Below are 16,287 nucleotides of genomic sequence, written 5' to 3' on the forward strand. Positions count from 1 at the left end.
GATCCCAGGCTGTGGGAGAATCAGATGAATAAGATATATTAATAGTCCAATGTGGGGCACAAAATGGTAGACATATAACTATTAGAAAATGATGATAAGCAACGCTAGATAAGTGACACCTTAGAGAATGCTGTGAGGTGCTTGGCATCAAAGGAATTGGAGGTAGAATTAACCTTTAGAGCTCATCCAGTCCAATATTCAACAAATGAGGAAACTGAGGTCCAGGAGAATGAATGATTTGTCCAAAGACTTACACATTATAAGTAGTATGCTAGTATTTAAAGCAATGTTCTCTGACTCCACAACAAGGAAGAAGGTAGAAGAGGGAAGAGAGTGGCACATCTACTTGGGGAGAATCAGGGAAGGCTTGATAGAAGAGGTGGGCATTTGAACTGACCCTTGAAGGCTGGACAGGATTACAACAGGTAGAGCCTGGGGCTGAGTGGAAGGATGTTCCAGGCAAAGGAAAGACAGTGGAGCATATTCAGAATAGTCATCTGGATTGTAGGATTCATGGAAATAAGCAGGAGATGAAACCTCACCAAGAGATCTGCCTCATTACTTTGGAGTTATGCTTCAACTTTTACCAAAAATGGTATTCTGCCATTCAGTTCCCCACCTTGTTCATCAGACTTGACTCCACCTCAGTTTCCTTTTGTATAGGGCTAGATAATATCTATCTTTCTTGGAAGGTCTAGCATTTGATGTTCTGTGATTTGAAGAAAGACTTTATGGCTGGTTCCCAAAATCATAAAGTCTCTCCAAGAATGAAGGTTTATTACCAGTGAGATTCTTCCAAAGATGATCTTCCTGAAGAAGGTTCCAGAGTTTGGAGCAAAGGAATTACAGCATTACAGGAAAAAATGTCTAAACTCCACAGGGTGACTACTTGGAAAATCCCAACTCCATTTGGCTGGAGGGATAAGTTATGGTGTATTTGTTAAATAACCAGCTAAGAACTTATAAGCACATGCTGGAAAAAAGGACTTGAAAACTCTTACAAAGCCACAAGTGAGAATAGCATCTCTTATATTATAAGACATCTGTTTACAAGACGTTTCCCTTGCAATGGAGTGAAATAGATTACTGTAAATAAATATATGTATATAAATATATATACACACATATATACATAGATGTGTGCCTCTATACATATATATATAAATCTATACATACAAATATATGTTATATGTATGTATTTTTTAACTTGTGATTTCATCAGCTACTTCCTGGTGAGGACTTTCCTTACTGGTGTGGATAGATGCCTTTCTTTCAGGGTGACTGCCTGAGGCATTGAGGAAGGTGACTTACCCAGGGTCACCCAGCTCATATTTGTAGGAGGTGGGACTTGAATCCCAAATCTTCCTGACCTGGAGGCTAGCCCATGTTGCTTCTCAATGCAAGTATAATTATTCCATATTTGCAGATAAGGAAGCAGCCTCAGAGAGGATAGGAAAACTTAGGTTAAGTGACTTCCAGTGACTTGTCTGGGGCCCCAAAGCTCCTAAGTGATCAGAAACAGAGCTTGAACCCAGGACCTGCACTTACTGCTGCAGTGCAGCTATGTTTCAGGATAAATATTAATATGATTTGTAGAAACAGAAGAGTTTTAGAAAGACTCTTGGTAGGGTAACTGAGGATGTTGCAAGGAGTTGAGCCTGTGGCAGAGAGGCAAGAGTGCTGCCATTTAGACATCCGAGGATCTGGGTTCAAATCAGAGATGTGTGAATTTGACAAGGTCACTTGACCTCCAGGAGGCTTGGCTTCTTCCTCGGTGGAAATGGGGAATAGGGCTAGGTGATCTTTGACTCTGAGATCCCAAATTGTCACATAACTGTTTGTCTTCATAAGTTACTTGATAATGGGAGTACTTGATAATGGTTGTCCTGAGATGACTCTTTTGTAGACTCTATAACTTTTGAGGAAAATGATGGTAAATTTTGGAGAGAGAGAAAGTGAGAGAGAAAAGGATAGAGAAAGCTAAAAAGATGCAATAGATAGAGAGCCACACAGTCACAGAGAAAAACAAATACAGAGAAATCGAACTCTAAAAAGATGAGAAGCTTGCAAAATCGAGTGCCTCAACCTACCTCTCTGGCAGCAGCCTCCTTCCTGCCCCTCCTCATTTCCAGACCAGTTAGTTATCTCTGCAGATCCATCTCTACTCAGGTGTCTGTGTGAGAGGCTGGGTCCTGTGCAGAGGATGTGGTGTAGAATCTTAGGGTTGGAAAGGACCTCAGAAGTAATTTCATGTACAGAAACACATTCTGTCAGAGGAACAGTGAGGTACGATGGAAAGCAAAGTAGACTTCCTGGATGGAGACATGGGTCTAAATTCTTACTTTGACCTTCACTAACTATGCGACATTGCATTAAGTCTTTTGTAAACCTTAAAAGTGCCCCCTGAAAGTGACCCATTCTAATTTTTAGCATCCAGTACAGTGCTTTGCTCATAGCATAGACAGTAGCATCTCAACCTGTCTTTACAGACAGTTCTGAGCCTCAGTTTTCTCATCTCCAAAATGGGGATAGTAATATTTGTGCCAGCTCCCTCACAGGGTTGTAATGAATACAGACAGCTTTTTACAAACCTTGAATCCCTATAGAAGTGTGAGCTGTTGTTATAATAATAATAATAACAATAATCCCTTGAGTTCTGGGTGCTTTCATGACTAATATTTAACTGGAGTCACAAATTAAAAACCCTGTGGTCTAGATGAGGCCAGTATCCTCCATTTCACAGATGGGTAAACTGAGCCTCAGAGAAGTGACTTGCCCAGTGCATCATGGCTGGCAAACAACAATGGTCCTCTGGCCTCTGGCTGAACACTTGTGCTGATGGGAAGTTCACTATTTCCCTCCGAGAGTTAAGGTTAATCACATGAGCTGAAGGTGGCAGTGTGGCAAGCAATGCCTGGGAAGGTGGGCGGATGTTTGAGGATGGATAGTCAGTGTCCCCTCTCTCATTCTGACATTCACTCCTGGACCTGATGGAGGAGGTTCAGGAAGGTTTTTTTTTATCAAGTTTTCCTATCCGTTTCCTACAGGTTTTCTGCTCCCAGTCTGAGCAGCCCCTGGTGCAACAGTAAGAAGTGTGTATGAAAGGGGTGAAACCAGGTGGTTTCCAAGGGTGGTATGGCCTCAGTTTTTCTCATCTGTACAATGGAAGGGCTTAGCCAAGACAATCTATAAGCTGCTTTCAAATGCCACCATTTCCCTCCTGGAAAAGGGAATGAAAGTCATTGGCTCCTGCTCTCCCTCCTCTTCCCCATCGTGGCCATAGGACCACCAGTCGGCACAGGCTGGCCGAGGCTGGAGTCCCAGTGATGCAAGAGTCCCCTGCCCTGAGCTTGCTCTCTCATAGGCTCTAAAATCACTGGGGAAGTTGATTATCCCCATTCTGCAAAAGGAGCCTGCCACTCGCTGAGTCCCTCTTTGTGGGAAACGGCTATTGGAGGGAGGGCACGGCTGGGAAACCACCTGCCCCAAGATTTGAGGGATCTGATAGGGAGAGAGGCATCATGGGAGATGGCTATCCAAAGGGAGCGGAGTTATTCGAGACGACTCAGCGCAAGTCCCGCTCCACTAGCTAGGGAAAGGACATCAAATACAGAATACTAGTTTGTCCGCCATCTACAGAGGATGATGTCTGATTTGCCCAATTTCAGCCCTTCCTCAGTGGCTCCCAAAGCATTGTAGCCGAGCTCGCTCCTCGATCCCGCCAGGCAGGTAGGGAAGGAGCATGCGCAGGAGTTCGCCCCCACCCAAATGCTAACACCCAAACCAGGAGAGGCTTCTGGCAGGGTTTGGAAAATTGTAAACTTTGCATTAAGCTTTATGCCATTCTCACTTCCCCATCTAGCTCTCTTTCTCCCCCGCTGGCCTTTTCTACATTACCGCGTGACTGTGGGCAATCAATTCTCATATGACGTGATTTTCAGTCCTCTGCTAAGGTGCGGTGACTAGAACTGAATGCAGGATTTCAGACTGGCAAAGAAAGGCATTCTCAGCTTCCCCAATCTAGCCTCTCTTTCTCTTAATGCAGTCTGATTTTTTTTTTTTTTGTCTGCCGAATTGTGCTACTGACTCATTGAGCGTGCAATCTCACTGGGATTCCCAAATCTTTTCCGGCTGAGCCGCGGTCCAGCTATGCATTCCTATCTCATACTTGCTCAATTTTTTTAAACCCTTCGCTTCCCTCTTAGAATTGATACTAAGTACTGGTTCCAAGGCAGTAAGGGCTCCGCAACGGGGGTCAAATGACTTGCCCAGGATCACACAACTAGGAAGTGTCTGAGGTCAAATTTGAACCCAAGACCTCCCATCTCTAGGCCTGGCTCTCAATCCGCTGAGCTACCCAGCTGCCCCCTCAAAATTGATTTTTTTTTTTTGATCCCAAGTATAGGACTTTATATTTTTTGGGGAAAATTTTCATGTGATTAAATTCAGGCTATTACCCATATCTGTCAAAATCACTGAATTATTTGATTATTGTCTAGCATATGATATTTTCCCTCCCTCTGAATTTTGTGTTATTTATAAATTGAAAAAGCACGCTGGTCCTGCCTTCATCCAATCATTGATAAAAATGTAGATTTGGGAGGACATCGATGTGGCACAATGGAGAGAGCATCAGCTATGGGACCCTGGGCAAGTCACATAATCCTGTTGGCGTAATTGTCCCCTTTCTGTCTTGGAGTTATTACTAGGACAGAAAGTAAGAGTTTTTTGAGAAACATAGGTTTGAACCAGTTCCTAGTATGCTTAATTATACTATTATCTAACCCACACTGCTCCATTTTGTCCACAAGAAGAGCAAGAGAGGCTTTATTAAAAAGCTTTGTGGAAATCTAGGTATCCTATTCCTTTAATAATCCCTCAGTGGGTAGCTCAGTGAGCCAAGCCTAGACATGGGAGGTCCTGGGTTCAAATTTTGTTTAAAAAACAAAATCCCTCAGTCTACCAGATCCATCTTTCAGAAAAGGGATAGGAGGTTGGGTCCTGGTGGCATGTCCTCAATGAAGCCATTCTGATTCTTTAGCAAGCATTGCTTTCCTCTCAAACTATTCCTTTGATAATACATTCTAGAATTTTGTGTAGGACTCCAGATTAAGCTCCCAAGGCCAGTCGATTGATTGATAGAAACATTTGTCCCTTCCATATTTGGAACAAATATATTGTCTCTTCAATCCGTAAAATGAGGGGTTGGACTCCATGCCTTCTAAGGTCCTCTCCAATTCTGTATTTACGCTCTTGGATCTTTTGATTTTCTTCTAGTTTTTTAATTGGAAAGTTTAGTCTATTTTTACTTGGCTTTATAAATGTGAGTTTCGGCTTTTCCTTTTATAAGAAGGGAAATGCACATTTTCTCATTCTTATTATTTATGGCCTTAACCCAAAGCGAACAAAAACACTCTAAATTAAGTACATATCTTTAATTTGGACTTTCCCATCAAAGAAAGGAACTTCATCTTTTGCTCATCACCTCCCCACCCTCTTTATGGGATTTCCCTATTTATCTGTTTTTCTGAAACATTTGGTGATTTAGCTTCTACAAATGTACTCTCAAGGTATACACTTCATTAGCAACTTGTTTATCTTGATTTAAAAAGTACAACTGTTTTAAGTATTAATTTTTTAAAAAATTTGATACTAGACTATTTTTGAAAGATTTCCTTAAAGTGGAAGTTAGTTCCTTTGGCAAACTTTTCAAAAGTTAATTATTTTACAAAATTTTACAAATTATTTTTCAAAAACTCTTTCCTTAAAGTGGAGTTCTGGTTTTTGCTAGATATTTAATTCTGAGCCATTGGTCCATGCTTATTAATTCTATATGTGCTATTTTGCAATTTTTCCAATTGTCCTTGTTGATGTGTCTGCTCTGGCACTGATTTGTGGCCCTTGGTAGGTAATTTTTGTTTTTCTTCTAGTCACTTGAAGCATTTTTCTTCACCATTCTAATGTTGGAACTTAAGTCATGTATGTCTAGTAGAGTTGAATCTTAGGTTCTTATCAGGGTCCTGAGGAGCCTTTCTACTTCTATATCACAACATATTTTTGGTAGTTCTGGGGTTATCTTTGGTGATTTGCTGGAAGAGTATCTAATTTTTTCATTTTCTCAATTTTATGGGATGTCTTGAGAAAATTCAATGATTTTCAGTCTGATTTCCTTTCTATGATAATTGTTATTCTGTTTAACACTGGAGTAAATAAATTGGAGATGATCCTATAGATTCCCAAAGGTTTTCGGTTATTTTTCTCTTCCTTAGTTACTGTTTTCATTATTTTTTCATAATCTTTTCCCCCTCAGAATTAAATTTTTAGATTGATTTCCTTCTAGAATTTTATACTTTCCTCAAGCTCTTCTTTTATTTGATCTTGTCTAACTTTCTTTTGAGAGTTAATTCTTTTGTTTTATTTAATTTAAAAAATGTTTTTTTTCCCCAAGAGTTAATTCTTGCCTAATTTCTTTTCAATCAGCAACTTGCCACTTGACGATGCCTCTCTAGATAGCTTGAGTTATTTCTTTTCTTTTTCTTTTTTTCCATCTGTGTTGTTTCTGGTGCTTTAGCAGATTCAATTTAAAATCATATTCATTTAAAATTACAGCAGCATTCTGCTCTGCTAATTTTTATATACAATTAAAAGATTTTTTTGTGCTTCTTGAACTCTTTCTTCTCTTTGCATGCCGGTGTCTTTGGAGGGAATGTGAGGAATCTGGCTCCCTACAACCTATCACTTTGCCGTCTTGACTGGAAAGTCTGTTTATTTCAGATAGTTTTCTAGCCAGTTATTTATAAACTAAACCCAAGATCTCAGAAGCATAGGGAGGAGCTATGACAATGACTGACAGAAGTTTGACCCCTAATCTGCCCAGTTTAGACTGAAGAGCTTGGCCACAGAATCAGGAAATCCAGGTTTGAGCGTTGGCTCTGCTACGTACAATACAAGCAAGTTTGTCCTTTGAAATCCTATGAAATCATGTCTCTGCTGAATTTAGGACAAAAATCTTTGTTATTGACCTCCCAATTCTGTTATAAGGACAGCACAGTGCATATCTGCATTATTGTTCTTATTTTTTAGTAGGAATAATGGCAGGGGGAAGCTAGGTGGCTCAGTGGATTGAGAGTCAGGCTTAGAAATGGGAGGTTCTGGGTTCAAAGCTGGCCTCAGACACTTCCCAGCTGTGTGATCCTGAGCAAGTCACTTAACCCCTATTGACTAGACTTTACTGCTCTTCTGCCATGGAACTAATGTGCAGTATTGATTCTAAGATAGAAAGGAGGGAAGAAAGGAAGGATGGAAAGGAGGGAAGAAAGGAAGGAAGGAAGAAAGACAGCTAGACAATTATGCCAGGTGTAAATCAGAATATGTCCAAAGGCCATTAGAGAGATTTTTTTTTACCTGTTCTCATTTAATAATAACAACAAGAACATTTATGTAGCATTCTAAGGCTTAAAAGGAGCTCTCCTGTACACATTCTCATTTGATCCTGATGAGGTTGGTCCTAAAATTATTCCTATCTCACAGATGAGGAAATAGGCTGAGATAGTGTGGATGACATGCTCAGGGTCATACAGCTAGTAAGTATTTGAGGCAAGATTTGAATTTAGGTCTTCCTGACTCTGGGACATCGAGGTGGCTGGTACATTGTCTAGAACACCAGGCCTGGAGTTAGGAAGACCTGAGTTCAAATTTTACCTTAAAGCTTATTAGTTCTGTGACTTTGGGCAAGTTACTTAACTCTTTTTGTCTCTGTTTTCTTATCTGTAAAATAAGCTGGAGAAGGAAATGGCAAGCTACTCTGGTACCTTTGCCAAGAAAACCTCAAATGGGCTCATGAAGAATCAGATATGCCTGAAATATTTGAGCAACTTCCTGACTCGAAGTCCAATGCTCTTATTGCCAGTGCCACATAAGTGCTGGTTTTCTTGGGATTCCATGTAGTGGAACCCAGTGCCTTCATTTAAGGTGGGTCCTGGGGCCCTCTTTGTTGGGAAATGAAGAGCTGCCTTGACTTTTTGGGAAAGGACGTAAAAGAAGGATAAAATATTAGGAAATAGGAGCCAGAATATTGCAACTTTAAAAAATCAAGGTAAATTGTCAGGGACTTTAAATGTCATAGAAAGACATTTCTGTTTTATTGTAGAGGCGATAGAGAGCCACTAGGGCTTATTGAGCAGGGGACTGATGTGGTCAGAGATATTTAGGAGTATCTATTTGGCAGTTGAGTAGAAAATGGATTGGAAAAGGGAGAGTTGAGGCAGAGAGACCAATTAGGAGACTGACTGTTGCAATAATAATATAGGACCAAACCCTGTACACAGCTCTGATCGTGATATGCTCCTGAACTAGACTTGTTGTGAAATGAACTGAGAGAAGGGGACAGACCCAAGAGATGATGGGAAGGTAGAATTGATGATTTGACAACTTACTGAATGTGGTAGTGAGGGAGAGTCAAGAGCCAAGAATAAACTCCAAGGCTAATCACTGAGAGGGTTGTGATGGCTGTGCTCTCAACAGAAATAGGGAAGTTAAGAAGAGAGCTGAGTTTGGGCAAAAGAGTGATGCACTTTGTTTTCGGTATTAAGTGATAAGTGAAAATCCCCTTGGGCATTCAGTCTGCAATGTCCTACAGGTGACTGGTGATGCAATACTTAGAATTCAGTAGAGACTCTTGTTATCTTCTTCTATCTCAGATAATCTTTAATTCTTTGCCTGTACATTTTAGTTCATATGGAGGGAAGGAGACGGATATAAGATGATGTGAAAGGAGGATCAGGAGGACTTGGTAACTGATTGGACATGAAGGGTGAGGACTGAGATGACTTTTGAATCTGATTTAGAAATGATGGGTGGTAGATGCACTTGACAGAAATGGGCAAGTTAGGGAAAAGAGTGGGAAGAGACAGACAACGACTTTTGCCTTGGCTATGTAGAATTTGAAGTGTCTTCAAGATCTTCAGGTGAAGATGTCCAGCAAGGAGTTGGTGATTCAGGATTACAGTTTGGAAGAGAGATGAAAAGGTCTAGGTATGCAGATTTATTAGGCATCTGCAGAGAAATTATATTTTATTCCATAGGAGTCAATGGAATTACCAAGAAAGAGTATAGAGAAAGGAGAAAAGAGAACACAAATCAGAACCCTGGGATATAACCATACAAAAGGTGCGGAGCATGAGTAGGATCAAGAAGTCCTCAGACATGTAGGAGAAAAACCAGGAAAGAACCGAGACACAAAACCCCAGAGACCAGGCATCACCTAGAAGTAAGAAGTCGTTTATTCTGCTGAAAGCTGCAGAAAAGTCCAAAGGAGGAGTGAGAAAAGGCCATTGCATTTGGCATTTAGGAGCTGGGCTGGGGCAACGGGTTGTCTAAGGATTGTTGTTGAAAAAGATTTGTGAAGTTGCCCTCTACTAACTCAAGACCTGTGCATTTTCTCCCTATTTTTGTCACTTGCTAGCTGCTTTAACCTTGAACAAAACACCTTACATCTTGAGGCTTCAGTTTTCTCATTTATGAAATTAGGAGATGGGACAAGATGACCTCTAAGGTTCTCTTAGCTCTAAAACTCTGTTCTAAAGGCCCTTCCAGGTCTTAAATTCCATGTTCTAAGATTCCTTTCAGTTTGGATATTCTGTGATTCAGTAACTAGATGCTGTGGCCAGCAGTAAGGGCTAATGCCTGGGAGGGTTGATTGAATCTTGCATGATGTCTGGGGCTTTGGCGGAACGTTCACTTTTTGTTTGAAAAACCCCAACAACTCTTTTTCTAGTCAATGGCTACCCGAGAGCAAGTCCCTTAGTTTTCTAGTTACTTCAGTGTTTGAATGAAGGAGTGAAAAGCATTGGCCAAGTCCTGTGTATTCAAGCACTGTGCTAAATGCTAGGGATAGAAAGATCAAAGTAAGACAGTCCTTAGTTTACAAATATTTTTCAAACAGAAGGAGACAACACAAATAAGGGATTGGTAGATAGTGACGGTTGGTTTCATCTGGGAAGTCATAGGAATGGCAAGTGGAGTCACCAGGGAGTTTGTTGAAGTCTCCTTTTCAGAAGCAATGGTAATGTGGATTTGGTCATGATCCCCATGGCCTCAGATGATGACATTGTCTATTTCTGTCTCTCCTTTGCAGAGCTGGGTAGGAACGTCCTACGTCACAAGCACCATGGATTTGTTTTACTGGAGACCAATGCACCCAGAAGTATATGAAAGTTGTCTCACCAAAGAAATTGAGTTGATTGATGCTCATGGGCAACCCAAGATAGGCTACTGTGGAATCCTCCCCCCTGGACCCTCCCAGACAGAAGTTGGACCCTTTGCTTTAGGATTTGGTGAGAGGAATGACAAGTCCTATGGCCATGTGTCCCTTGACACAGTGATGGTGGTTGGTGACAAGGAGTCTGGTCAGCTGTGCTGTGACTGCAGTCACCTAGCACAGGATAGAGGTGGTGACTGTGATGGAGATAATTACCCCAAGATAAACCTTGATGGTGACCAACTTGTTGGGCAGGGCTCTGGTGACCTGCCCTTAGGGAGAGATGATAGAATCATATCCTCTGGTCATGTCTCCATGGAGAGCCCTGGGAGGATCCCAGTCTGGCCAGAAACCCCCATTGGCAGTATTTTGGAAGCCCTTTGCTTGCACCCTTCAGAGGCTTGGGATCCAGTGAGCCCTATTTCCCTTCCCTCACAGGAAGGGGAAGGTGCTCCCTTCAGCCAAGGACCTTATGCACTCTTCTCCTGCAGCTCAGAGAAAGAGGCCTTTGGCCATCCACTGGTCAGCTTGGATATGGACACCTTTGACAGTGGCTTTGCTGGCTCTGACTGTGACAGTCCCTTAGAGAGTGACTTCATGGGTGGGAGTCCAGTGGAAAGGGAAGGCACCTCAACCTTAGGCACCAATCTTGTTGAGGATGACACCCCAAGAAGTTACATCAAACAGTGGGTGATTTTTCCTCCTTCTTCCCCAGGTGGCAATCTGCCTTCTCTTTCAGTGCCCCCTTAGATCCCAAGGTGTTAGGAGAGTGTTGAGAGGGGGACGGGGAAGCCTGTGATTACATAAAGTGACTATGCAGTGGGCAACCTCTCCTCCACCAAGCTAAAGGGCTGTAGACACTTGATACTGAAGGGTCCAAGATTGACTTCTCTCCACATTGGTGCTTACAACTCAAGTTGGAGACACAGGCTTGGGCAGGAGTGCAACTAGAACCACATCATAAAGCAGCCAAAGAACTGGGATGTGCCAAATGCCAGAGTGTGTTTGCTAAATACGTTTTCACATTTTATTCCTATAGCTATAGCTCCAGGCTCTTATGGTCAATCAGTTAATGATCATTTATTAAGAACCAACTGTGCCAGGCATTGTGCTAAGTGCTGGAGATGCAAAAACAGGGTAAATAGTTCCTGTCCTCAAGAAGCTCACAATCTAATCTCTCTGTAGGAAGAGTGGTAGTTTATGGGGCTCTGGTCTTATTCTTTCCTCCTTCCCCTCCTGGTTTTCTCTTTCTTCTTCTTTTTCTCTCCCCTTTGCCAACCTCCTCTCTCATCTTACCCCCCCCCCATAAAGGACACTTATATTTGGAGAAGCAGGTTTAGAGTGAAAAACAAAGGATTTAGGCTCTGAACATAGTCCCTCCACTACCTAGCTAGGTGACTTTAAGCAAGCCATTTACTTTGACAGGATTTAGTTCTCTAGCCCAAGGGAATTGAATTAGGTAATCTAAGATCCTTTTCAGCTTTAAATATACAATCCCATGACTAAGAGCCTCTTTCAGCCCCACTTCTCAAAAGCCAAGTAGATCTCATGAAATCTCCATGGGAAGGTTATAGGTCTGGAGTTGGCAGAGATTTTAAGTTCAGCTCCCTCCTTCTCTAGATGAAGAATTTGAGGTCAAGAGGTAGTTATTTGACTCGCATCACACCACTGAGAGCAGAGATGGGATTTGAACCCCAAGTTTTCTAGCTCCAAATGAAGGAGGGAAGAGATCACTTCTGGTTCCTTCCCAAACATAGTACCTGTTCCAATGTATCACACAGACCCTCACATTTATGTGGAAATATTGCCTCATATCAGGGAATGGCTATTCTACGTGATGGCTGGCTTTCTCAAACTCATGACTTCTTACACTAGACATTTTGGATGTCAGACTACCCTAAAGAGGAAGGGGTTATAGGAGGCAAAACAAGGGTATCACACTGGAATGTAATGGAGTGGCTTTTGACTCTTAGATCTCCCTCTTCAGGGGGATAGCTTCTCAGAAACTAAGAGGAACTGAGTGAAGAGAAAGATACTCATGCTTCTCTGCTTCTCCCTGGGGTTTTCTGTTTGTAGGAACCTGTCTGCTCCTTTAAAGGAGACCAATGGTATTGCCTCTTTCACTTTCCAAGTTCTCCCACATCCCAGAATGATTCAAAATATCTGCTATTGGTGTTTTTTTCTTCTTTCCAAGTTTTCTTTGGTGGGGGGCTCTCTTATCTCCAAATAGTTTGAAATAGGAGTGCTTTGTAAGCTTTATGATACTAAATCAATGTGAGTTATTGTTGCTAATATCACCTTCAAATGGCAAGAAAATGGAGCAGGGCACTTTGGGAGATGCCCATCCCCTCTGCTATCTCAAATGTTATTAAGCAATAATTTGTGGGGGACACAATCTTAGGCAGACAAGGAATATAATGCCCAAACCACAAGTCAGATTGGAAAAAAGAATCAGATGACTGGTACCATGTAGATAAGAAGGGATTGAATGAAGCTTTTGCTTTTTAACAGCATGTTTAATCAACCAATCAGCTTGTAAATCAACAGACATTTATTAAGTGCTTACTAGGTACCAATACAGAAGAGACAGTCCTCGCCCTGGAAGAGCTTACATTCTACTGGGGGAGGTAGTAGGGGTGGCATATGACAGGTTCACCAAAAATGTACACAAAATAAAACCCCCATGATTGGGGGCAGAGAGCCATTAAATTGGAGACTCTGGAAAGACCTCTCAAAGATAAGTAAGCTGAGCTTTGAAGGAGCTAGGGGTTCTAAAAAACATAGATGAGGAGGGAAAACATTCTAGGCATGGGGGAAAAGAAACCATGTGAAAGATGCAAGGAGGTGGACAATGAGATATCCTCTATGAAGAAAAGCAAGTAGGTCAGCATGGCTGGAAAACAGGGCTTGATGGGGAATAACGTATCATAAGCCTGGAAAGACAAATTAGACTAAGAATTGGAGATGTCTTATCAGGGTTAAGTGCCTATCAATTGGGTAACAGCTGAATAAACTGGTACATGAATGTTATGGAATAATATTGCAGTATAAGAAAGGAGACTCAGAGAAGCTTTCTTGGGAAGAAAACTGTATAGACCCTGATGCAGTGTGGAACGAATAGAATCATCAATTTACACAATGAATACAACAACAGAATGGAAAACCACTTTAAAAGACTTTAAAACTTTAACCAAAGCAATGACCAGTCATGACTGCTGAAGATGGAGAAGGAAGTCTACCTTCTATTTCTTGGCTGAGAAGTGATAGACTGGACACACTGGATGAAATATACATTTTCAGATTTGGCCAATGTGTTGGTTTTGCATGATTATGCTTATTTGTTAGAAGGGAGGGTTTGTGTGTGTGTGGGGTGGGAGAAGTGTGAATTGGGGGTATTGTTAGAGCAGTCAAAAACAATGTTTTAAATAAAAGAAAAAAATTTAAAAGGGCATTGTTGTTCAGTTGTTTTTCAGTAGTGTCTGACTCTTTATGATCCCAATTGAGGTATTCTTGGCAAAGATACTGGAATGGCTTGCTATTTCTTTCTCCAGCTCATTTTACAGATGAGGAAACTGAGGCAAACAGGGTTAAGTGACAGGTCTGAAGCTCTATCCAAAGCACCATCAAGCTGCCCTTGCAAGAGGATACAAACAGCAATTTTGTAACTACTTTGTAAAATTTAATATACACTCTGAAAAACAAATTGTAACAAATGTTCTTGGTTTTATAATTTTGCTTTGTATCCTTTTATATTGAAATGCTCCTTTGTTGATGATTAAGTTTATCATGAAGAGGAAAATTAACTTTCAGAAAAAAAGCTAGTTTATAGCCAGTTCCTGAAGGGCTTTAAATGCCAAAACAAATACAAGTTTGCATTTTATAGAAATCTCCTGGACTAGGGGAGTAATGTAGTCAAAACTATGAATTAGAACCGTCACTTTGGCAAAAATGTACTGAAGATGGGTTAGAGAGTGGGGAGACTGGATGAAAAAGACCTATTAGGAACTTATTGCAATAGTCCATAAAGAATTAAAACCCTAACGTAGTAATCATCAAAGGGACAGAGATCTAGAGCTTAGAAGTTGTCTAGCTCGACTGCTTCATTTGGAGAGGTGAGAACGGGGAGGTCCTCGGTCCTACAACTTCCATAGGGAATTAGGGAAAAGTAAATGATTGGCAGGCAGGGCCCAGGGCCCCATTCACATGAAAACATTTGCAGTGGGTTCAGTCAAAATCCCTCAGGTGAATCCCTCCAGTTGTGCTCTACCTTTGTAGCCATGATGAAGCCAGATAACACCTGTTCTGAAGAATACTCGCAGAACGTCTGTTAAAATAGTAAACGTGTAACAAACATGTAAACAGGAAGGTTAAACATTTCCACTGAATACAATGTTATGGTAATAGTATGAACACAGTTTTCCCCACTACTGACATCAGGCAGTGAGTGAACTCAGGCTTCTGTTTGTAAGCCTTGTCAAGTGTGGCAGCTCACAAAAGAGTTGGCTAGACCATTTCTGGGATGAAATTTTGACAGGCTAATGAAAACCCAAATAGAGTTTTGTTCACTAATAGGCAAAGGTGGATTTCATGAGGGCGGAGCATGTTAATTCAACTGAAAAACTGAACTTGCAAGCGTTCCTCCTTCTCCAAGCTGTCTTGCTTACTCATCTCCGTAGGACTGACAGAGAAATCCCTTTTTATTGGGATTTATTGGGATTAAGTCCATTCCAGCCCGAGATGAGTCACTTCTCACACTGGAAGTACTTTCCATCCTGATGCCTCATCTTCTGACTGGTCAGTTCTTCCATTTGAAGGAGATGACTGCCGACTCGGTTCCACAGTTCCTTTTCTACCTTGGACCTCCCCCAGCACAGGGTCCCCTCTCCACTTGTTCAGCTCTCTTTACGTGTTGTCTTCTACCATTAGAAGGGCCAAGACTATCTTTCTCCTTCTCTTTATGTTTTCAGTTTGGCACAGCCCCGGGGAACATGGTAAATGCTTAATAAATGTTTGTTGACTGTTTGAAGAGCACCATAAAGGCAAAAGCAGCTGCAAATCTGCTAATTGTTTTTTGCTCTGGCCATTAGCTGGTACGTTTAGACGTTTGATAAGGTAAGTGCATTAGGGAGGATTCTGGTGCAAGTCAATCCTGGGAGTTGTCTAGTTCCTCCAGGATGGAGAGAGCAGAAGCCAACAAGGTGACAAGTTGGACAGTAGAGATTTTAAAACCATCTATTGATGTTTCTGCAGTTCCTATTAAGACCTTGCAAATGTGAGGGGGCAGTTTGGTTTTAGGAGATTGCCTTCATTCTTTAGAACTTTCCCCAACATACCATTTCTTGCATTTATCTCCACTTACACAGCTCAGATCTTTATCACTATTAGCCTTGTCATTTTTCAGGTGTGTCCAAATCTTTATGATCCCGTTTGAAGTATTCTTGGCAAAGATACCAGAATGGCTTGCTATTTCTTTCTCTAACTCATTTTACAGATGAGGAAACCGAGGCAAACTGGTTTAAATGACTTGCCCCAGGCAGATTTGAACTGAGGAAGATGAATTTTCCTGACTCCAGATTCAGTACTCTATTCACTGAGCCACCTAGCTGCCCCACCTTTGGCCTAGACAATATAAATACCACAATAGCTCCCAATTAGTTTCCTTCACTGCTCTAATCCATCCTCTGCTTGGCTGAGGGTGTGATATTCCTAAAACACAGGTCTGCCCATGCCTCTCCCCTACTCGGTAAACTCCAGGATCAAATAACAATTCTCCTGTTTGGCTCTAAAGCTCTTCCCCATGGCCCCTTCCTTTCTGTCTTTGTGCTCTCCCTCCCTTCCCCACCATCCTAGCCCTCTTGCTGTTCCTCAAGAATGAAGCTGCATCTTGTGTCTGCTTTGCATCGACTTTCCTCTGTGCTTGCATCCCTCTCGCCTCTCCACATCAGCTCCAGATGATCCCTGGCTTCCCAGTTCTCCATTATGCACGAGGCTTTTCCAGGAGCCCCAGCTGCTACAGCGGAAACTTCTAG

General features: G+C 41.7%; 1 protein-coding gene across 1 annotated transcript in view; it reads left to right on the forward strand.

Annotated features, from left to right (window-relative positions):
* The window catches only part of IL21R (interleukin 21 receptor), a 48,439-nt gene extending 34,732 nt beyond the window's left edge, over positions 1-13,707 (forward strand). Inside the window, exon 9 of the mRNA XM_007499483.3 lies at positions 10,136-13,707. Coding sequence (XP_007499545.2) covers positions 10,136-11,008 — 873 coding nt within the window. The 3' untranslated portion in view covers positions 11,009-13,707. The remainder of the gene's footprint in view (positions 1-10,135) is intronic.
* The last annotated feature ends 2,580 nt before the right edge of the window (positions 13,708-16,287 follow it).

Source organism: Monodelphis domestica, chromosome 7 (genome assembly GCF_027887165.1).
Source record: "Monodelphis domestica isolate mMonDom1 chromosome 7, mMonDom1.pri, whole genome shotgun sequence".
In the NCBI taxonomy this organism is placed as follows: Eukaryota; Metazoa; Chordata; class Mammalia; order Didelphimorphia; family Didelphidae; genus Monodelphis; species Monodelphis domestica.